The 20,964-nt window shown below is 38.4% G+C and overlaps 1 protein-coding gene across 1 annotated transcript in view; it reads right to left on the reverse strand.

Moving 5' to 3' along the window:
• Positions 1–20,964, reverse strand: part of ENPEP (glutamyl aminopeptidase) — a 91,073-nt gene that overhangs the window by 15,426 nt on the left and 54,683 nt on the right. The window contains exons 11-13 of the mRNA XM_015081861.3: positions 16,294–16,373; positions 6,045–6,181; positions 5,859–5,914 (exon numbers count right to left, since the gene is read on the reverse strand). Coding sequence (XP_014937347.2) covers positions 5,859–5,914; positions 6,045–6,181; positions 16,294–16,373 — 273 coding nt within the window. The remainder of the gene's footprint in view (positions 1–5,858; positions 5,915–6,044; positions 6,182–16,293; positions 16,374–20,964) is intronic.

Here is a 20,964-nt window from a genome sequence, read left to right on the forward strand (position 1 = left end):
TGAGGATCAATTTAGCGAAGAGGACAATGAAAGTTTAGGAAGGATGACAGATTGTTTGGTCAGAAGCCAAGTGGTCTGTACATTTCAGATAGGTGAAGATTGGAAGGAATGAGTCTTGGTTACTAAGGCCAGAAGAATTGGCTAATTAGGTAGCATAAGTAGAAGTAAGAAGGGAATACTATGTATTCAAATGTTGAAAATCAATATCCTATCCCATTGCCTTATATTTTCCAACATGCTTGATAGCTACGCAACAGTTCCATTTTGGTATCACTTGTTTTCTTTAAGTCTGAGTCATATGGTTAGAACGCTGGACTGGGAGTGAATTTTTGCTGATTATTATAGGGATGACATTTTGAGAAATTAGCCGATGCACCTTTCTTTTTCCACAAATTATGTTACTCCACAGCTCCTACTGGTATTTGATAACTCCAGAGGAAGAGCAGCATCATTTAACGTTTATTTATTTTTGAGAGACAGACTGAGACAGAGTGTGAGCGGGGGTAGGGCAGAGGGGGACACAGAATCCGAAGCAGGCTCCAGGCTCTGAGCTGTCAGCACAGAGTCCGACACAGGGCTTGAACTCATGAGCCCCGAGATCATGACCTCAGCTGAAGTCGGACTCTTAACCTAGGTGCCCTGAAGAGCAGTATCATTTAGAACTATGATTCTCAAATTTGAGCATACATCAGCAACACCTGGAAAGTTCATTCAATCACATACTCCTGATTTAGCAGGGGTTCTGATTTGGCAGATTTGGAGTAGAGCCTAAGAATCTGAATTTCTCACAAGCTCCTAGGTAGTATTGATACTGCTGGGACCACATGTGAAGACCTGCTTTTGAGAACAAAGTCATCTCTAGTGCCCTTCTCACATCCCCTTACAGTCCTGTGTTGGCTCACAGCTGCCACCTTCTTCAGAGACTAGCCCTTGGCCAAATACAGCCATCCTACCTAAAAGGTTATGCAATCCCCGCCCCTGGCCATTGATTTTAGGATTCAGGAATAAAATAAGCCAACTTGTTTCCCTCAAGTTGGACCCACTCTTCAGCACAATTCATAGCTTTCTAGTGGAATCTAGCAAAGTGGAATCGAACATTCAACTGACTGAGTCACCCAGGTGCCCCTGGATGATTTTTGAATAAAGAAAATTCTTAACCACATCTGGCTTTCAGAAATGCTGTATGTCTATGGATTTAACTAATGGAATTTGAGACTCAAATTTGCATAAGAATGATATCCTAGGTTGAGTTCCCTTTCTAGAAATAGAGTATGAAATGTGGGTTAATGTATGTGTAGTTTATTGAGAGAGAACTCTCATGAGATAGGGAGTATGAGAAACAGAATGGGACAGGGATAAAAAGCTAAGCCATAATATGGTCTCAGGTCATGATCTCAGGTTCATGAGATGGAGCCATGCGTTGGGATTTGCACTGAAAGTGTGGAGCCTGCTTGGGATTCTCTCTCTCTCCCTCTCCCTCTGCCCTTCCTCTGCTCACATTCTCTCTCTCTCTCAAAATCAATAAACATTAAAAAAAAAATCTTCCATCAATCTAGCAGAAGCCTAGCTTGATGGACTTAAACTGTCCTATAATCCAGAGAAGAGGGAAGCTAAAACTTAAAGTTTCCACCAAACTCAATGGCCAAGAGGACAAGCAGGTCTAATGAGAGAATTCTTGCTCTCCTATCTTTGGCTAGGGCAGCCAGGAAGTTTGGGGAATCCTGTAACAAAGGGTTTGTTTTTGCTTCCCTGGATGTGACCTGGAAAGACAGCATAGTCCTCAGAGAAGCTGAGGTAAGCATAGTGTCTTGCCAAACATTACTCTTTACTGGGACATTAGAAACAGTTCAGAGAGGTGCCTGGGTGGAAGGAACTGACCTCATGTGCTGATGTTCCCCCGCAAAGCCTTGGGTGGTGTGGAGAATTTCAAAAGTTCCCATGTGTCTGATCTCTCAGGGTTCACTTGCCAATTAAATTCTAATTTCTGGCTTAAAACAGTCTCTTTGCAAACAAATAGATCCTTTTTGGAGTCTTAGTTGATTACTTCTCCTTCTTTAAAAGGGAGTCCATGGGCGGTGTTGGGGTGGGGGGGAGATTGGGAGGGTGAGGTTGCTTATCCAGGTCTGTGTTGTGCTCTGGTCACCTCTCAAACACCTATAAAATGGTAAAACTAGTGACCTAGAGATCTGTAACCTGGCATAGCTGATGTTCACTGGCTGTCTTTATTTGCTAACCTGCTCCTCACTTCGGATGTCACAGGAGCCACTGCTCTGTGAAGCCTGGCTGAAATTCTGTCCACATCATTAGCTTAGGTGGCCCTTTAAGCCATCCTTTCTGCCCTTCTTCACCTAGAGACCCCTGCTCCCGCCCACTGGCTAGCTAGCCAGTACTCTCTGCTTTCCCTTATGTTACTCTTCACCCCTCTCCTGGCTGTAGCACAGAGTGGGCCACAGAGCACAATATAAGCTACTGAAAAGGAAAAACCTACGGTAACAGGTGGACAAAAAAAAAAAAAAAGGATTCTTTCTGTCTCAGTTTTGGCAAGGCCCTTGCCTCACCCCCCTTGGCCTAAATCCCAAAGTAAGATTCAGGCCCACCAAATTGGAACTAACATGGTCAGGATAGATTTTTGTGATTCTTAGCTGATAACCCACCACTAGCCTATTACAGGCATTGGAGAGGCTAGGGGGAGAGAGGCATTTTAAAAGAAGCCTTTAGGGGGCCACCTAGGTGGCTCAGTCGATTAAGCATCCAACTTCAGCTCAGGTCATGATCTCACGGTGTGTGGGTTTGAGCCCCGTGTCGGGCTCTGTGCTGACAGCTCAGAGCCTGAAGCCTGCTTCGGATTCTGTGTCTCCCTCTGTCTCTGTCCCACCCCCACCCACACTCTGTCTCTTTCTCTCTCTCTCTCAAAAATAAATAAACATTTAAAAAAAATTTTTAATAAAAATAAAAGAGGGCTTTTGGGAGCGCTGTCAGTGTCCTGTGAATGTTCTCCTTCCACAGGGCAAAGAGGGATACAAGAGGCTTTTCCGCTTATGTCAAGCTTAGGAAAAGAGGCTTTAATGAGACCACTTGATGAGATTTACCTGTGTAACCCGGAGTTTGGAGGCACAGTGGCCTGGTGTCTGATACCCCAAGAAATCTAAAGGATAAGAGACTATGGTTGACTACTGCTCTGGCCTCACAGTGAAGAGATAAGACTGCATGGGGTGGCCCATCCTTCCAGACTATGCTGGGAGAAAAGATATATGAATACTTCCTGTGGAGCAGAGGTGGTTCTGAGGTTTTCACTTGCTCACCTCAAGGAACTGCAGGAGAAAGACTCTTAGCAATAAAAATGGGTGTGGATGGCAAACACCCGAAGAAAACAGCACACAAGGAAAAGACTCAGTATTCAACATCTACGAAGTTCAGACAGCACCAAATGGGGACAGTAGGTCAGGCTCTTTCTTCCCTTCACCTGCTCTCCCTTCTGGCTCTCCTTGCCTTAGGTCTGAAGGAGGCAGAGGCAGCCCAGTAAGGGGGGGAGAAGTAGAAGTTCCATGCCCAACAATGGGGAGGACATCAAGCACCTTGTTCCTGCTGCAGGTAGCCAGCCTACAACCTGCCTGAGTTGGGGGCAGGAAGGAACTTTAAAGGAAGTTGGTAACTTTGATGGTTTTACTGGACTGGCCATCTACTCAAACTGAGCCTGTCTGGGGGACTTGAAGCGTTGCAAGAATTTTTATTCCTTGTCTTAGACAAATGTACCCATCTGGATATTCATCCAGGGCAGTAAGAGTACTGGCTCCTCAAATTTGGGGACAGGGGAATCAAGAATGCATTTATTTTTAGATGTGCTCTTTTAGTCCTGCTTATGAAACATGATAGTTACATTTCTCTTTGAACAACCGAGCGGAACTGCATGAATTCTTATCCTACCCCAGGCACTTACCTGTGTAACTCCTTTTTTCTCCCTAAAGCTTCAGAGTGATCTGAATGTCTTGTGTGTGAATGTGATGTGTTTCTCCTTTTTTCTCCCTAAAGCTTCAGAGTGATCTGTACCTGGCTGCAGTCAACACTAGTGGACTCTGTTTCCCTGAGTCTTGTTTTCCTCATGTGTTACAGAAAGAAATTGGGTGATAGCTCAATAGCCCAGGTGGTAGCTCAGGTATTTTCCAGATGGGTTGCTGTGTGACTCTACATACTTTTTGGTTTTCAGATTTGTTTCACTTTCTTCCTTTCCTTATCTCTTCAAAATTTTACGGGGCTGTGGCCGAGGAGCTGAGCAAATGCGAGAAAGTCTTTCAATTCCATGAGTTATTTGCTTTATACACAGTTCCCCAGAGAGAGCTGTTCAAGAGGCTTTCACTTCTTAAAGCAAAAAGAACTGTCTGCATTGTGTTGTGATGGGAATTAAACCATAAAGAAAGATACTGCCATTCTGTGTAATTTCTAACAGCCAAGAAGATGCCAAGCTTTGGAAACGGTCATGATGCATTCAGAGGAGAGTTTCCCCCAAAAAGAATTCTTAATGGTTCTATTATGTTTTAAAATATTATCTTCCTTTACCACTTAATTTCCCAGGCCTGTGCAGTGTCTGGGACAGTCAAGCGGTACGCTTTAATTAAGTACTTGCTACAGGCCAGACATTGTTTGGGGCGCTTTATGCACATTATTTCATTTATTTCTTACAAGTCTCACCAGGTCACCTCCATTCTACTCAAGAGTCAGAGAGAGGTTAAGAAATTTACTTAAGGTTATACAGAACCAAGATTTTAATCTGGTTCCCCAGCTCCTTTTTTAGCCCTACTCATTCCCTCCTTTAAAACTGTCGAGAAGGTTTTCTGACTTCCAGTGTATTATCGAGGAAGTCTGTGTAAAATAGTTCTCTCATTCCTTTAATGCTGGCATACTATCCCTCAGGTATGTATTCAGCTCATATTTAATGAGCTTCTGCCATGGGCCAGTCACAGGAGCTGGGAATAAAATACACCGGGAACATGATCTGGGCTCCTACCCTCACTAACTTACAGTTTGGTAGCTTGGTAGGTGAGATGGACAATTAATAAGAAATGACCATATCATATTGTGGTGAAATACAGAGTCCGCAAAAGGGACACCCAACCCAGACAAAGGGGCCAGTGAAGGCTTTTTTATGTCTAGGATGAGGCCACTACAAAGCCACGAAACCAGTGGCTGTGTCCCTAGCTCCTACAAGTATCAGAAATTCAACAAATACCAGTTGAATTAGTGGTGTTAGACTACTTGAAAACAAAACAAAACAAAACAACCCTCAAAGGTACTGTGGTTACTACTCCTCCATTTCCCTAATATATGTTGATGATTTTTTTTTCTAAGCGTAGGTTACGTTCAAGCCATGGGGAAAAAAAAAGTCAAATTTCTTAAACGGTACCTTAGTTCTGATCAATCCTAGAGCACCATGTTTCATTCTTTTTACCTTGATTACTTCAAGATTTGACAACTCTGGCCATAAAATGATACAATGGGCTTAGTTAGGCTCATAGAACTAAGTTAATGAAATACATTGTAATTTTATTAAATCAAATTATGCAAGTGCACTTTTGAGCATTTGCAAATGTCACTCCTAATTAGCTCAAGGGCTCTGGTATAGTCAAACCCTACTCAAAGGTGAGTTTTTGTGGGTCTGATAAGAGCTAATATCAGTATTTGGGCTATGAGGCTTATATGGGTTTTTAAAAAGAGAGTTAAGGAAAACAATAATGTTATAAATAGTGGCTTTGGATATTTTAAGCTATAACTAATACTTGAACATTGTTGCAACTCATTAAGAAAAGAGATTTGGGATACAATCCATAGTATTTTAAATAGTCTAAACTCATTCCAAAATTCACCTTGCCAAGGCAAAAGCATCATCGATAAGACTTGCGCGGTCAGCAGAAGAAAACCCCTGGGAAGAAGAAGAAAATGAGGTAAGAAGCACAATTTCTAAAACAAAGAATGTTGAAAAAAATTAATATCATTCAAGCTGTTGTTCTTAGAACAAAAATAAAACAATTCACAACCATTGCTACTCTTACCTTGTGGTTGAAGGAAAGATTGGTAGCTATCCATTCCCAAGTTGGTACTTCATAATTTACACGATAAAACCCAATATGATCTGGGTTTATTTTGAGAAAAACATTTCCAGCAGGATTAGAAGAGTTCAAAGTGATTCCTGTGGTAGTAAATAAACACTAATGAGAAACATGTTTGCATATACTGTAAACACAGAGAAATTAGGCCCAGAGGGTCAGAAGAAAAGAAAAGAAATATCAGCTCAAGGAGTCAAGTTTGATTTGGATCCAAAGCCCCAAAGCCTAATTCTTATTTAGTTGCCTAATTTTAGAATGTCACTGTAGTACGTGAGCTGAAAAAGAATAACTTATGTAAATAAGCGTCCTGTGATTTGTGACTTATACTTCTTACTGGTAGTAGCTTGCCAAAGGAGTGAAATAATTCTGTGCTTGTCAATCCTTCAATAAAAGTAAACAATGCCCAAAGACAGAGTGGTTCGTGCTTCTGGGGGTAGTCTGCATATTTCTAATCGTGATGGATGAATTACACAAAGAATATGCACTGGGCAGCCTGGGGAGGCGATAAAAATGTAAACATTTCAAAGAATACTTTATTTATTAAAATCAACATTCAAATTGATGGAAATGGCTATTGCCTAGCAGAACAATGATTTGAGCATCAGTAATGCTTTTAAAATGTCAAGAAGGCTCGCAATAGAACTGAAATCCAAATACAACATTCTTGATTTTGTAATCCATTTCATACTTGCTCTTCCAATTTTATTTATCTTTGTAAAGTCTTCTGTTTCCTTATTTCAGTTGATCACATCAATGCTTTTCAGCAATGGATTTGCCAAATGAACTCTCTTTCTAAAGTAGCATCCAGTATTTACAGAGGGCTCTAGTATATAGATTTTAGAAGCTCAGCATTGAAGGAACAGAGACTTAAGTGTAAGATAAAAAAAAAAATTCACTTAAAATAATAGCTGTGGGGCGCCTGGGTGGCGCAGTCGGTTAAGCGTCCGACTTCAGCCAGGTCACGATCTCGCGGTCCGTGAGTTCGAGCCCCGCGTCAGGTTCTGGGCTGATGGCTCAGAGCCTGGAGCCTGTTTCCGGTTCTGTGTCTCCCTCTCTCTCTGCCCCTCCCCCGTTCATGCTCTGTCTCTCTCTGTCCCAAAAAAATAAATAAACGTTGAAAAATAATAGTTGTGCTCTGACACGACCAGTATTTATTTGTTAGTGTTACTCCTATACTCTTTAATTCATACACTCTCTCGTTTGCATGGACAATATGCAGTGTAAGTAATGGTGTGAGAATAGTTAGTATATTTGAAAATTTTCAATTTTAATGTAGTGAGGATGTAGGATGTGATATCGGAAAATAGAAGATGAAGCTGGAAATAAAGTCTGGCTCTTCAAAGTACAAGAACCACATGCCACGTGAAGGACTCCGTCTTCTGAGAGACAGAGAAGATTTTTAAGCAGGGAAATACCATGCTCACGTCTGTTTCATAGAAAGATACCTTTGCTAGTGGTGTGAGAGAGATATTGGGAGGAGATTTAGAGTCTCCTGTAATAACGTAGGGCAAGGGGGAACAAGGGCTTACTCTAATGTGGAGGCAACGAAAAAAGAAAAGGAAGTGATGCATTCAAGAGACACATCACAGGTTAAAAGCAACAGTTGGTTTTCTTGATGTGGAAAGTCAGAGGAGAGGAAAGTGGCTTGCATGATTGGATAAATAATGATGTTGCCATTACGGAGTAGAGGAAGATGAGTTAGTCTGGGAGGAAAGATGATTTAAATTTTGGAAGTGTTCACGAGGGTTGGAAGATCTCCAGGACGCAGTAGTTTTTCATAATACATGAGTAAGCTCTTCAGCAAGACAATACTTTTTTTTAGGAGCGTTCAGAGGAGGTACTTGACAAATTATAAACCTTTACCTCACTCACGTAGTATTTATCTTTCTTTGTCATTCTCCCATGGACAGGTTGTTGAAAGGAAGCTAATCTTTTGGCAACCGTACACTTTGGATGTTTGGATCTGGAGGAGAGCCTCTTGCTAAGCACAGAGACATATGTTACAGGAGAAAGAGCATGAACTTTCGAGTCTGACAGATCTAGGATAAAACCCTTGCTCTGTGACTGACTAGCTGTGTGATCTTGGCCAAATCACTTGACCTCTCTGTGTCCCCAGTTCACCATAAGGGAGATAGGGATAAAAATCCCTCACAGGACTGTTGTGAAGATTAAATAAGATAACATCAGTAAAGCGTTGGTCACACACTGATTTGTCCAACAGATGGTAGCCATCCTCATTATTATGAAAGGGGATATGGCACAGTTCTATAAATAGCAAGGCAAATATAAATAACATTGAGAAGTTCCTGGCAATCCATCTAAATACTGCAGTATTTTAGTGTGCTTTATATATACCTAGTTAAGCCTGTCTCGGGTTACTGTGATTTTTCTCACTTTATAGATGAGGAAGCTGAGATCCAGGAAGTCAGTAGTTATGGACTTTCCAAGTTCATGCTACCTTCAGAACAGTTGTCAACAGCAAAAGACTGTTGGGTTGTTTAGTTGCATAGTGAAGTAAGTAGGACTAAAAATACTGGTGGCCATTCCCCGCGGCACATGGAAGTCAGGGCATATGTTTCCTTTCCTTTCTCCACTTACCATTATTATTTTTTTTTTCTGATTTTAACGGTTGTATGTGTTCCTTACAGTTCCAAATATGTATTTGGAAGATAACAAAAAAAAGCATAATGAAGAATATAAAAATTACCCACCACTAGTTAATGTAATACTTATTTCTACTGCATGTGTGTTGTCTATATATGTGCATAAACATGCACACAGTACACATAATGGAACTTTGCTGTTTTTAGGATTTGTAATCCTTTTCATTTAAAAGTATATTTAGGGGGCGTTTGGGTGGCTCAGTCTGTTAAGCAACCGACTCTTGATTTGGGCTCAGGTCATGATCTCTTGGTTCAGTTCATGAGTTCGAGCCCCGCATCAGGCTCTCTGCTGACAGCATGGAACCTGCTTGGGAGATTCTCTCTCTCCCTCCATCCTCCCTCTCTCTTTCTCCCTCTTTCTCTGCCCCTCCCTCACTCTTGCTTTCTCACTCTTTCAAAATAAATAAACTTTAAAAAAAAATGTATATTGTAAACACCTTGAAATTTTGTTTTTTATGCAGAGATCCCCCACTATCAGGGGGAAAGTAATGCATTCCTGTGAAACCTTTCATAAGCTGAAATGACATAGAAGAGTATCTCCCACTTTCTAAAAGTCTGTATAATACCACTTTGTTTCTACAAAGGATCTACGTTAGTACCTGTTTTTGCTAACCGAAAGAAATCCAAAGAGCACGTTCATTTTTATAAAAAAGTCATTACCATACCAATATAGGTCTTGTTTTAACATGAAATGGCAGAATATGAACTTTGAGAAAGCACGGAATACCTGTATGTGAAATGGAAATTTAATGGCCACATAACAACCTGTCATTCAATTTATAAATTGTCTTGTTCTGTTTCTTGCTAGTTTTATGTATAAAAGTGTTGCATGAATTCTTTCTAGGTAGGAGTTCTCTCTAGAAAATTCCCTTTTTCTTTTATTTGTCTGGATGGTGGAGAAGACGGATAATTCCTTTTTCACAATTTCATCCAGGGGCTAATTAATTTCAATCCAGATAACTTCAGTAACAGAACTCATGTAACAGTTCTTTAATACAGGCATACCTCACTTTATTGAAATTTGCTTCATTGTGCTTTGCAGATACTACCTTTTTTTTTTTTTTTTTTTTTTTTTTTTTTACAGATTGAAGGTTTGTGGCAACCCTCCATGGAGTGAGTCCATTGGCATCATTTTTCCAAGAGCACTTGCTCACCTGTGTCTCTGTGTCACATTTGGGTAATCCTTGCAACATTTTAAACTTTTTCATTATTACTGTACTTGTTATGGTGATCTGTGCTCAGTGATTATGACTCACTGAAAGCTCAGATAATGGTTAGTAAATGTAGCAATAAAGTATTGTTTTGATTAAGGTATATCCATTGTTTTTTAGATATAATGCTATTGCACACTTAACAGACTACAGTATAGCGTAAATGTAACTTTTATGTTATGTAGTAGGAAACCAAAAGATCTGTTTGACTTCCCTTACTGCTATATTCACTCTGTTGTGGTAGTCTAGAGCCAAACCCACAGTATCTCTGAGATGTGCAGGTATACCATTTTATATAAATAGTTATAACAAACTTTAGACAACTAGACTATCAAGCTTGTGAGAGTTTGATAATTGTAGAGAAAGAAACAATTTTCTTTAGTGATGTAAATGCTTTGTTGCATTGAACTTTTTTTTAAATTTTTTTTTAACGTTTATTTATTTTTGAGACAGAGAGAGACAGAGCATGAACAGGGGAGGGGCAGAGAGAGAGGGAGACACAGAATCTGAAACAGGCTCCAGGCTCTGAGCAGTCAGCACAGAGCCTGACGTGGGGCTCGAACTCACGGACCGCGAGATCATGACCTGGGCCGAAGTCGGACGCTTAACCAACCGAGCCACCCAGGCGCCCCTGTTGCATTGAACTTTTAAGCAAATTCTTTCTCAGCGTAAAATGACAGTTTGTGCATCACTTAATAGTAAAACTGCTGAAAAATACAAAAGTAGTAATTTTTGACTAATGACACACAATTTACACTTGGGGAGCTAAAAATTTCTAGTAGGATGCAGTATCAGAATTTAGAGTCAAGGAAGAAAGCTTTACTCTCTTAAACTAAGATTAACATGATCTATTATAAAATTGGTTGGTTATACATTTGTGGTAAAATTTTCAACAAATCACTTATTTAAGAAAATATTAATGATTGTGCTAGTAACAATTATAGAGTCCCTCCTAATCTCAGCAAGTGGCTTAAAGAATCTCCCTAAAAAGAAAGGTGTAGTTTTAATATGTAATATATAATAAATGGGAATCTAGAAAATGCAACCTGGCTACCATGATGAAGGATTATCACTGGTGATGGTTTTGTTGCTTGGAAAAAAATCATTGCAAAGAAGAGTTGGGTAGTAAAGATCTGTCAGTGTGTCTCAGTCTGCCTAGGGAAGCAGGTGCACCGTTGAGCTGGTACATGTGTTTCATATCTTTAACAGATTGCCTCCTATAGAGAACAGTGTATGTGGCAGAGGTCTATTGGTGATTTACCACACTCCTCTCTTCCTCCTGGGTATACAGCTAGAGTATATTTATTAGCCTCCCTTGCAGTTAGGTAGCAACATGGGACTGACATCTGGACACAAATTGTGCGCAGAAGTAATAGATGCACTTCTAGACTTGGTCCTTCCATTATCTTCCTCTGTCTTCTGGTCAGATGCAAAGACCTAGCAGAGGAGTCGAAAGTTCAGGGGGTTGGTGGAGCCATAAGAAGGAGAAAGACAGGATTTCTAAGTTATTATTTGGGAGTGAGCCACCTAGAAGAGACGGCAGGTGAGGAATACCTCCATTGTACTGTTGCATGAATAAGAAACTTTTATTGCATCAAAATAGCCTCTAAATACAATAATTAGACTCCCCTGGTTAATGCAATATATAAAGCTATCACAGCTTGATGAAATCTCTAAAATAATTGATCTACCTTAACTCTCTCTTTACTCTTATTAAGTAAACTTTCTTCCTGGAAAGAGATACCTACTTAGCTGGCATGAGTATTCTGGTTCACCTTGGCCAGTATATTTTTATTTGTATAAATTAACAAATTAGCATTCTTATATGTTTGCTTTGTGTGAATAAATCTTTCAAGATTTGGTTGACCAGGGCTGAATTGATGAAACTGAGCTTTTGAATCTGCAAAACTGAATTCATAATGACTGAATCAAAATTCAAACATTCCAAGAGGCTCAGCTTGAAAGAATGAAGTCTCTCCTTCTTTCTCTTTGTGATTAAATTTTAAAAAATATACACCCATAATTATTTTGATATGAAATATACTTAAATATAACTACCATAAAATTCTAGTAATATTCTATTTATATGTAGTCAAAATTTGGCTATCTAAACCATCCAGAATGTATTCTCAGACCTGAAAGATTTATGAAAACAGCTAACACAAAGTCATTACCATCTCTTATGGCCTAGGAGAAACTTAGGCCATTACAAACACCTATCTTATTTTTTTTTTTAACGTTTATTTATTTTTGAGACAGAGAGAGACAGAGCATGAACGGGGAAGGGTCAGAGAGAGGGAGACACAGAATCTGAAACAGGCTCCAGGCTCTGAGCCGTCAGCACAGGGGCCCGATGCGGGGCTCGAACTCATGGACCGCAAGATCGTGACCTGAGCCGAAGTCGGCGCTCAACCGACTGAGCCACCCAGGCGCCCCCAAACACCTATCTTAAAATATTATGTTTTAGTAGGATTAGTTATCTGGCATCATGTGATGACCTTCAAGTCTTCTAAATGTTAGAAAGCAGCATATTAAAAAGAAAAAAGGGGGTATACTACTAAATGTAGGTGCACTGACAAAATAGTAGGCAGTACTAAGGATAGAGGCATAATTAAAGTATACACATAATTAAATATACATAACTAAATATACACACGTATCCTCTAAAAGCACAGCAGTCTGAAGGCAAACAAGCCTTCATGAAGCAAGGGCTTACTAAACTCTTAGTAAGTCTTAAGTTGTGCACAGAACCTCATTGGGAATAGGGTGGTTTCCTGACCTGTCATCAAGGAGTTTGATGTATAGATTGTATCTTCAAGGAGTTTATAATTTACTTAAAAAAGAAAAGACAGAGCATATGGATGTTAAATAATGATATTTAAAATATAAAGCAATAATAGTAGGAATAAGGAAGGATTGGTTAAACTGATTGCACAAAACATACTATAAACAGTGAGAAGAGAGATTATGCAGGGCAGGTTAGAAGAGCCTGAGAAGAGTCTGTGATAGAGGTCCTCTATAAATTACATGTTAAATTTTTTTCATGTTTAAAATATCATGTGCAACACAAATGTAAATAGAAGGCCTTGGGGGAAGTCCCAACATTGCCTGGGAAATCTCTAACTGATGAATCATCAGAGAAACCAAGAGGAGGGTGGTAGGGCTGGTAACCTGAGCTGATTGTCCATTCAGTGCACTTGGGACGTGTTTGTCATCTGTGCTCTGAGTTGAGAACTGAAGATGTCCTTAAACAGGAAACAGGAACTTATTGCATAGCCTAAAAATGGAGCAGGCACTTTGAAGTAGGAAGAGATGTCTAGTTTGCTTCTGGCTAAGGGAGCAGTCATGATTCTGAAATTTCAGATAAAGACATGTTTGTCTTCAAAGCCCTGTAAACATTAGAGCCTCTCCATTCATTCTTTCACTTATTCATTCAATAAACAATTACTGGGTACCTGCTGAATATATAGAACAACCACAACACCAAAACCCAATAAGCTCTATTTCCTTAAGAAATATTCTATGGGGAGGGGAAAGACAGCTAAATCAATAGTTATAGCCACACAAAAAAATGTGTTCAATGTAAAGACAGAGGGATACAGTTGCTGGGAGAGCCTTCTGCCCTCACTTTCCCACTAGCATTCTCTGTCCAGAGCACAGTTCTTGTCTACACTTGGTCAATCCTATCATCCATTTAAACACTACTTCTACCACCCCTAACTCTCAGCCTAGATGTCCTTTTCTTTAGTAAACTTTCCTGAACCCCCAAATCTGGACTGGTGCTTCCTTCAGTGAGCCCCCGTGGCCACACCAGACACTTAGGACACATATTTGCCTCGTCTGCACCTCCCCAGACAGTAAGCACGGAGAGGGTAAGGATTTTTTTCCCCCTCAGCATTATCTCCATGCCTACCACTGTGTCTGGCACATAAGTGAGCTCTCAGTAAATACTTGCTTGAAAGAACTAATTAATTAATAAGGATTAAATTTATTATTCATATATTTTGTCTACTAAGTACATAATTCATGTAAAAAATGTTTATTGTTAACTCTTCAAGTTTATTTTACAAAACACCTGAGTAAGCTTAGTTATCTGGAAAATTCACTTTTACAGAAACCTCATTCCATGAAAATGCTGTTAGCATAGACAAATTATTCATGCTTTTAAACCTGTTAACAGCAAATCAAGAAGCTGCCAAAGCATTCCTCTAACCCTCAGTTAACAACAATGGTAACCAATGGCAAATATATGTAGTAATATGTTAAACCAAATTCACTGAGAACTTTCCAATAGAATGGTAGCCTCATTTTGTGCTTTATCAGTGGTATTGTACATTTTAAAGTGTCTCTTTTGTCTTTTCCATTTTCCATTGACACATGCTTATGAGTAAGAAAATGGTCAAAAAGCAGATCACAAAAGATAGAGTTCAGTATTCAAGTAAACATAATCATATAAAAAATAGTAAGACAAAATGGCATTGATCTGGGAAGTCTAGAGGAATTCAGGAGGAATGTTGACCGTAACAATCAAAGTAATTGTTAGTATAAATGATCAAGAGAAAGTTTTATAGCAAAAGCAACAGAAAGGGTGCTTACCTTGACAGTAACAAAGCTGGTAGAATTTATAGTAAAAATTAAACCCACACACACACAAATTTATAATAAAAGTAAAAAACCCCAAAGGTGAAAAAAACCTACTGCATTCACAGAAAAATTTGTACACAAATGTTTACAGCGGCATTAACAGCTAAAAAGTAGAAATAATCCAAATGCCCATCAACTGATAAATAGATAAATGAGAGGTCATATATCGATACGATGTGAATATAATTCATCAGTAAAAAAGAATGAAGTATTGATACATGCTATGACATGGATGAACCTTGAAAACATTATTCTAAATGTAAAAACCTAGCCATGAAATGCTACGTATATCATTTCATTATAGGAAATGTCCAAATAGGCAAATCTATACAGACAGTAGATCCATGGTTGCTTAGGGCTGGGGTATAGAAGGATAGAGGGATTGAGAGCTAAAGGGCATGGAATTTATTTTTGAGGTGACTAAAGTATTCTACACTGGACTGTGGTGGTGGTTACACATACCTGTGAATGTAATAAAAAACACTTTAAATGGGTGAATTGCATAATATGTGAATTTTATCTCAATGAGGTTGTTTTAAAAAATCAACCTCCTGGAAATTGGATGAAAATTTACTTGTTAGGGGAAATCATAATTAATATTTTACACTATTTTGTAGGAGCAAATATGTAAATAAAGGATAGATTATTTACTTTTATCCCTAAGAAGTCACAGGGAGAGTCCATGCCAAATGCTTTTCTGAAACAAAACCTGCATGGGATGGGGTGAAGAAGAGTATCATTTGTCTTCTAAAAGAAATGATTTTGAAAGGTAAAACAAGTACAATGGTAAAAGTATAAAAAGTAGCAATCTTCTAGGATGCCCTATTATTTTTTCAGCCATCTGAAGGAGAGAACATGAGATAAGGTCTCCTTGTTTTTATACTACTAAATTTTTTCAAGAAAGGAAAAGACAAACCACAGGGGATAGACTATAGAAACATATTTCCAGTTGATTTAAGTTAGCATAGTAGCCACAGCTGGATTTTAACACAGGTACATACCAAGTAATTCATTTAGGGGGATGGATGGATGGATGGATGGATGGATGGATGGACAGATGGTTGGGAGGGAGGGAGGGAGGGAGGGAGGGAGGAAGGAAGGAAGGAAGGAAGGAAGGAAGGAAGGAAGGAAGGAAGGAAGGAAATAGATACAGATAGTGCTTTGAGCTATTGGTGACAATTTACAACTTAGAAAAGAATTTGGAGTCATTAAAAATTCTAATATTATACTGAATTGGAAAAATGATAGGTCTAATTTAATGACAGCATTTTAAGAAACCAGGCTTGGTTTTAAGAAATTCCATGACTTACTTCTCTGTTCTAAAGGAAAAATAGTAAAGTTGAAAAAGAAGGAAGAAAGGAAAGGAAGGAAGAAATGAGGAAGGGGGGAAGAAAGAAAGAAAACTTATGCATTAATCATCCAATGACTGGGTGCATGACACTTCTCCTTGGGCATGGGTATTTGTTATTAAGTCATGGTAAATCATTAAAAAGAATATCACAAGGTGGAAAATTTCTCATTATAGATAAGAGCTTGAATTCATTGATAAATTAAGAGTTCTGTTTTAGCTGAAATTTACATTATAAGCTCCAGATTTATTGTTGCTTCTTTACACTTACATTAGTTTAATGTGGTATATTAATGCAAAAAAGAAATAAATCAATTGATGAAATTTACCTCCTGTTTCTGACCTGTTGTAGAATGTAATACTTGATACATTATCTTCAGTCCATTTAACTGGAATATTCCATCTGTAACTAAAGTTTTTTAAAAAGGAAAATTTAACTTTTATTACTAAAAAATAAAAACATTTCCCAAATAAAAATTAAAAAGCAATAGACAAGCATATTTTCCTCATAAATGAATATCCAGTGTATAGGATACAATTAAAACAATTAATATAACACTCTTTAGAGATGAAGATAGGCTATATAACTGCTTCCAATTTCTATAAATCTCTAAAATTTGGAACTTTGTATCAACAAATTAGCTAAGCATGATGATTATTTCAATAAAATGTGTTGAGGCTTTGGAATAAAGATATTGCATAAATGTAACTCATTATATAATAACATTGACCATTCACACACATACTTACACATACTCTAATATGGTTTGTTTCTGTCAAGGAACACAAAGCATTTTTCAAATTCAGAAGACAATCTTAAAATGCCACAAAGGAAATAACACATTTTAGAAATTATGTTGAAATTCAAATTGTAGCACCACCATCATCCCTTAAAGATTCTCATGCTCTTCAAATATCTCCTATTTTACATATGAATCAGGTGTGCTGCAAAGGAAAAATTATCAAACATGTTTCAGGGTTTCTTGGTGTTCTCTTTAGTTAATATTTTCTTGTGGAGCAGGGTGAAGAGGTTATTTTTGTCCTTTGGTTCCATATATACTTAACGTTTTATTTTATTTAAAAAATTTTTTTTAAATTTATTTTTGAGAGACAAAGTGAGGCAGAGCACAAGCAGGGGAAGGCCAGAGAGAGAAGGAGACACAGAATCTGAAGCAGCCTCCAGGCTCTGAGGAAGCGGTCAGCACAGAGCCTGATGCGGGGCTCAAACCCACAAACCGTGAGACCATGACCTGAACCGAAGTCGGTCACTTAACCAACTGAGCCACCCAGGCGCCCCTATACATAACATTTTATTATTGAAATCTCATAAAAGAGGTCTTAAAGTTTTTTGATTGTTCTCATATCACGTACCATCAATCAGAAAATACAACAGATCTAGAAAGAAGATGAATGTGTTTGGATTTGGTTACCAACTCAAAGTTCACCTTGTTTTTCTACATCTGTGATCATTCAAGTCTCTAACAGAGAATGGGGAATGATACTTCTTTTCAATTTATAATAAAATTTATGTAATTCAGGGAGAACACATTTTGCCATCTCCATGAAAGAAGTAATCCTTTGTTTTATAACTGTTGAAATGTTTTATGGGATTGAGTTGTCACTAGCTTTTTTGAGGATTTTATGGCTGTGGAATGTTTTGGGTTAGAAGTTCCATAGAACCCACGCATAAATTGTTTCTTGGGTCGTGTAGCAAAGATTGTCCCCTTGAATCCCTTTGTCATTTTTGTACACCCTAGATTCCAACGTGCTCTCCTAGCCAACAGCCAAGCACCTGGGGCTGTCTGTCAGAGAACTGCCCTCTAGCTGCCAGAAGGTCTTTTAAATTTACATTTGGGGATGCAGCCCTTCGCCAATGACGGATGGCAGGAGAATCTTCTTTGCCCCATCTGTCAGGACCCCTCTATAACAGGATCTCCACAACTTCCCCATAGGGTAGCTATCCTCTACAGCACCTGCTTGATATTTCACTTTTGCTGCTAGACCTCTCACTGCCCACTCCTTTCCCAGTCTTTCCTAGAAACACTTCCTGAGGAGTCGCTTTCACTTGAATCATCACCTCAGCATCTGCTTTTAGGGAAGTCAACCTAAAAGTGATCCCTTGTAGCTTCTCAACAGATAGACAAAGAAGCATTTGGTAAAAATCACACTCTACCTACATGTTTCGCCCTTCCACCACTCTTCTGCTTTGGTGTTGCCACATAAACGAACATTTCTTTCCCTCCCTTTCCCCATTGCCGACCTGACTGAAAGAACAGAGTGCGCAAGTGTCTGGATGCCCTGCGTGCACAGTCAAGACTTCACATTTTGACTACCTCCTATAAAACATGGTCTCTGAGATGACACTGTGCCCAAAAGTGGGCATAAAATACACTACTAAGTTATGTACAAACGTTGCTCTGAAGTCTGTAAGAGAATCATAAGACTAAAAGGATTGAGGGTTGAGGCTTTATGATTTTACAGGTTTAGAATCACCTACAGGATCTAATGCAATCTGAGTAAAATAATAGATTTGAGTACAAAATGTCAAGAAATGAAAATTACATAAACGGAATGATGGGAGTCTCCTACAGGACATCTAAAATTTAGGAGGATCAGATTTCATTTTGAAAGGTACAATTTACTTTTTTGTATCTAACAAGATCTGGTAGTATTAAATATGGCCAATCTAATTTTCACTAAAGAAACTGACTTTGCCCCCAAATAACACACCTACTCCCATCTTCCCCCTGTTTAACGCTGAGTGGACTGCCAGAGACATGTAAGCTTGCCTGATGCTTGAGGCCGTAGTGTTAAAACAATAACTCACACATGTGTGTAAGTTTATAAAGATTATAAAGTTTCTCATAAAAATTCCCTCATCATGAAATATTTAAGCAGTGAGAAAAGGGAGAGGGCCATTCAGTTTATAGTACAGCTTATTCAACCACATTTTTTACTGGACAGGAATATATCTGAACATAGAGTAAGGTGAACACTAGGGTTGGAGAAAGAGCTAATTACCTTCTGGGGGGATGAGGGCATATGTTATGATCTAGTTTTTTAACCAAGTGAAAAATCATGAAGGATCACTTTTGATAGAATGTCATTTTCTCTCCTATTTGTTCAGGAGCTATTATAGATTTTTAACAAATGTTCTCAACAGCATAGCACATAAGGTTTTTCCTATGCATATATAACTTTTTTTATTTACAAAAATGGATCAAGTAGATTGACTTTATAATAAGCGATCACTAAAAATCATGCATCTGTGAATCTAAATAAAAAACAGTATCTGAAGGTAGAAATTAAATACTAGAGAAAAGTGTGAATGTTAATATAGTTCCATGTTCTAAATCTTGATGAATACAATTTAAAGATTTATTATAACTCAAAAAGTGAAGACTTGATAAAATATTCATTTCATTTACTTGCTAATAAATTTTTGTGTTTGTGTGGAGAGAAATCCATAACCAAGGAGTAGTTTAAAAAATGCAATCCCACCGTTTTAAAAACAGTGTTGGGTATGTCTTTGGCTTAACAAATCAGTAGATACATATGTCAGAAGAGAACAAGTCCTATGAAGCTTTCCTAGTGGAAGTTTGTTTCTCCAGAAAGAAAAAATTTTTTTTTAATTTTAATATACAAAAGCTATTAAATAGCATATTAAATATGGCCCATCTAATTTGCTAGAATATAAAACAGTAACTATAAAATAAACAGTTTATAGTTAACAGAATGATCACAAGTCATTATGTTGATTTTTGTAACTGAATTATCACCTAAGTCAGATCTAGGTTTCAATTCATTCATATATTATGAAGAGGAAAGAGTGAAAACAAAGCTTTTCTAGCCTAATCTTTCCTTTCCAAAATAAAGAAAAGATAAAGAAGTTTATACTGACACTCTCTGACTGATCTCACTTGGTCTAGGAACTCAAATTTCCTTTGTTTTGGCATGAACTATTAATTTTCTGCATTTGCATACAGCAAGATACCCAGTCACTCTGAATTTCATTTATTGTGACTATCTGACTATCTGACATTTCCAGAAGCAGAGTCTGATAATGGGTCTCAACAAGGTGAGCACCACTGGCTTTCTTGATATTCTTCCAGTTCAGGTGCCAGCCAAGATCTTCAAAGTAGTTACTTTATTTTTTAATTTTTTTTTCAAAGTAGTTAGTTTAATAATACTGGGTGCTCTTCATTTTCTGATGCCTTGTACAGAAAGTCCAATTTGAATTTTGGCACTTTGAATTTCTGGAAACACCCGAGTGTGTTATTTATTAGTGTGACTTAATTTTCAAAGCCCTGAATCGGAAGCCAGAAAATAGGTTCTGTTACCCACCATATACAGTACGTGTCATAAGTGTGTCTCTACAGATCTTTCAGTTCTCTAGAAATTTGGTTAGACCACTGTAGAACAAGATGAGAACAGTATTCTAAACTGGGATTTTTACCTGTAAATTCATCCAATTCAGTTCCCTGCATAGTGTTTACTCTTTAATGAGAAATTGTAGCTCAACCCAATCTTTGGAACATTTGCCACACCCCTCCAGCCCATGCCCACTCTGCTAATGCAGACCCCATCTTCTGAATCATCTCCCACGTGAGTCACTTGCTACAATTATCATAGTAACTGGCCTTCCTGCTTCCACTCTTGCCCTGCTCTGATCTATTCTCTATAACGCAGCCAAAGGGGAATTTTGAAAAACGTAGAGGTCATCCTACCAATTCTCTCTCTCTGAAGTCCTTAAAGTTGCACACTATTGTTCAAAATCTTCAGTGTGGTCTGCGTGCCTGGCCTCTGCTTCTCTCACCACTGTGCCCAGTGCCTGTCTGCTGTTCAGTTTCTTGGAGCCAGACTGCCCATGTTAAAACCAGAGTTCCATCACTTATACTCTTTGCGCCCTTGAATAGGTTATCTAATAAGTTTCAGTCATTTGTCAATTTCCCCACCTGTTATAATAATAAAATACTCTAAAGTGCTTAAGGTAGTGCCAG

The sequence above is a fragment of the Acinonyx jubatus genome, chromosome B1 (assembly GCF_027475565.1).
Source record: "Acinonyx jubatus isolate Ajub_Pintada_27869175 chromosome B1, VMU_Ajub_asm_v1.0, whole genome shotgun sequence".
Taxonomy (NCBI): Eukaryota; Metazoa; Chordata; class Mammalia; order Carnivora; family Felidae; genus Acinonyx; species Acinonyx jubatus.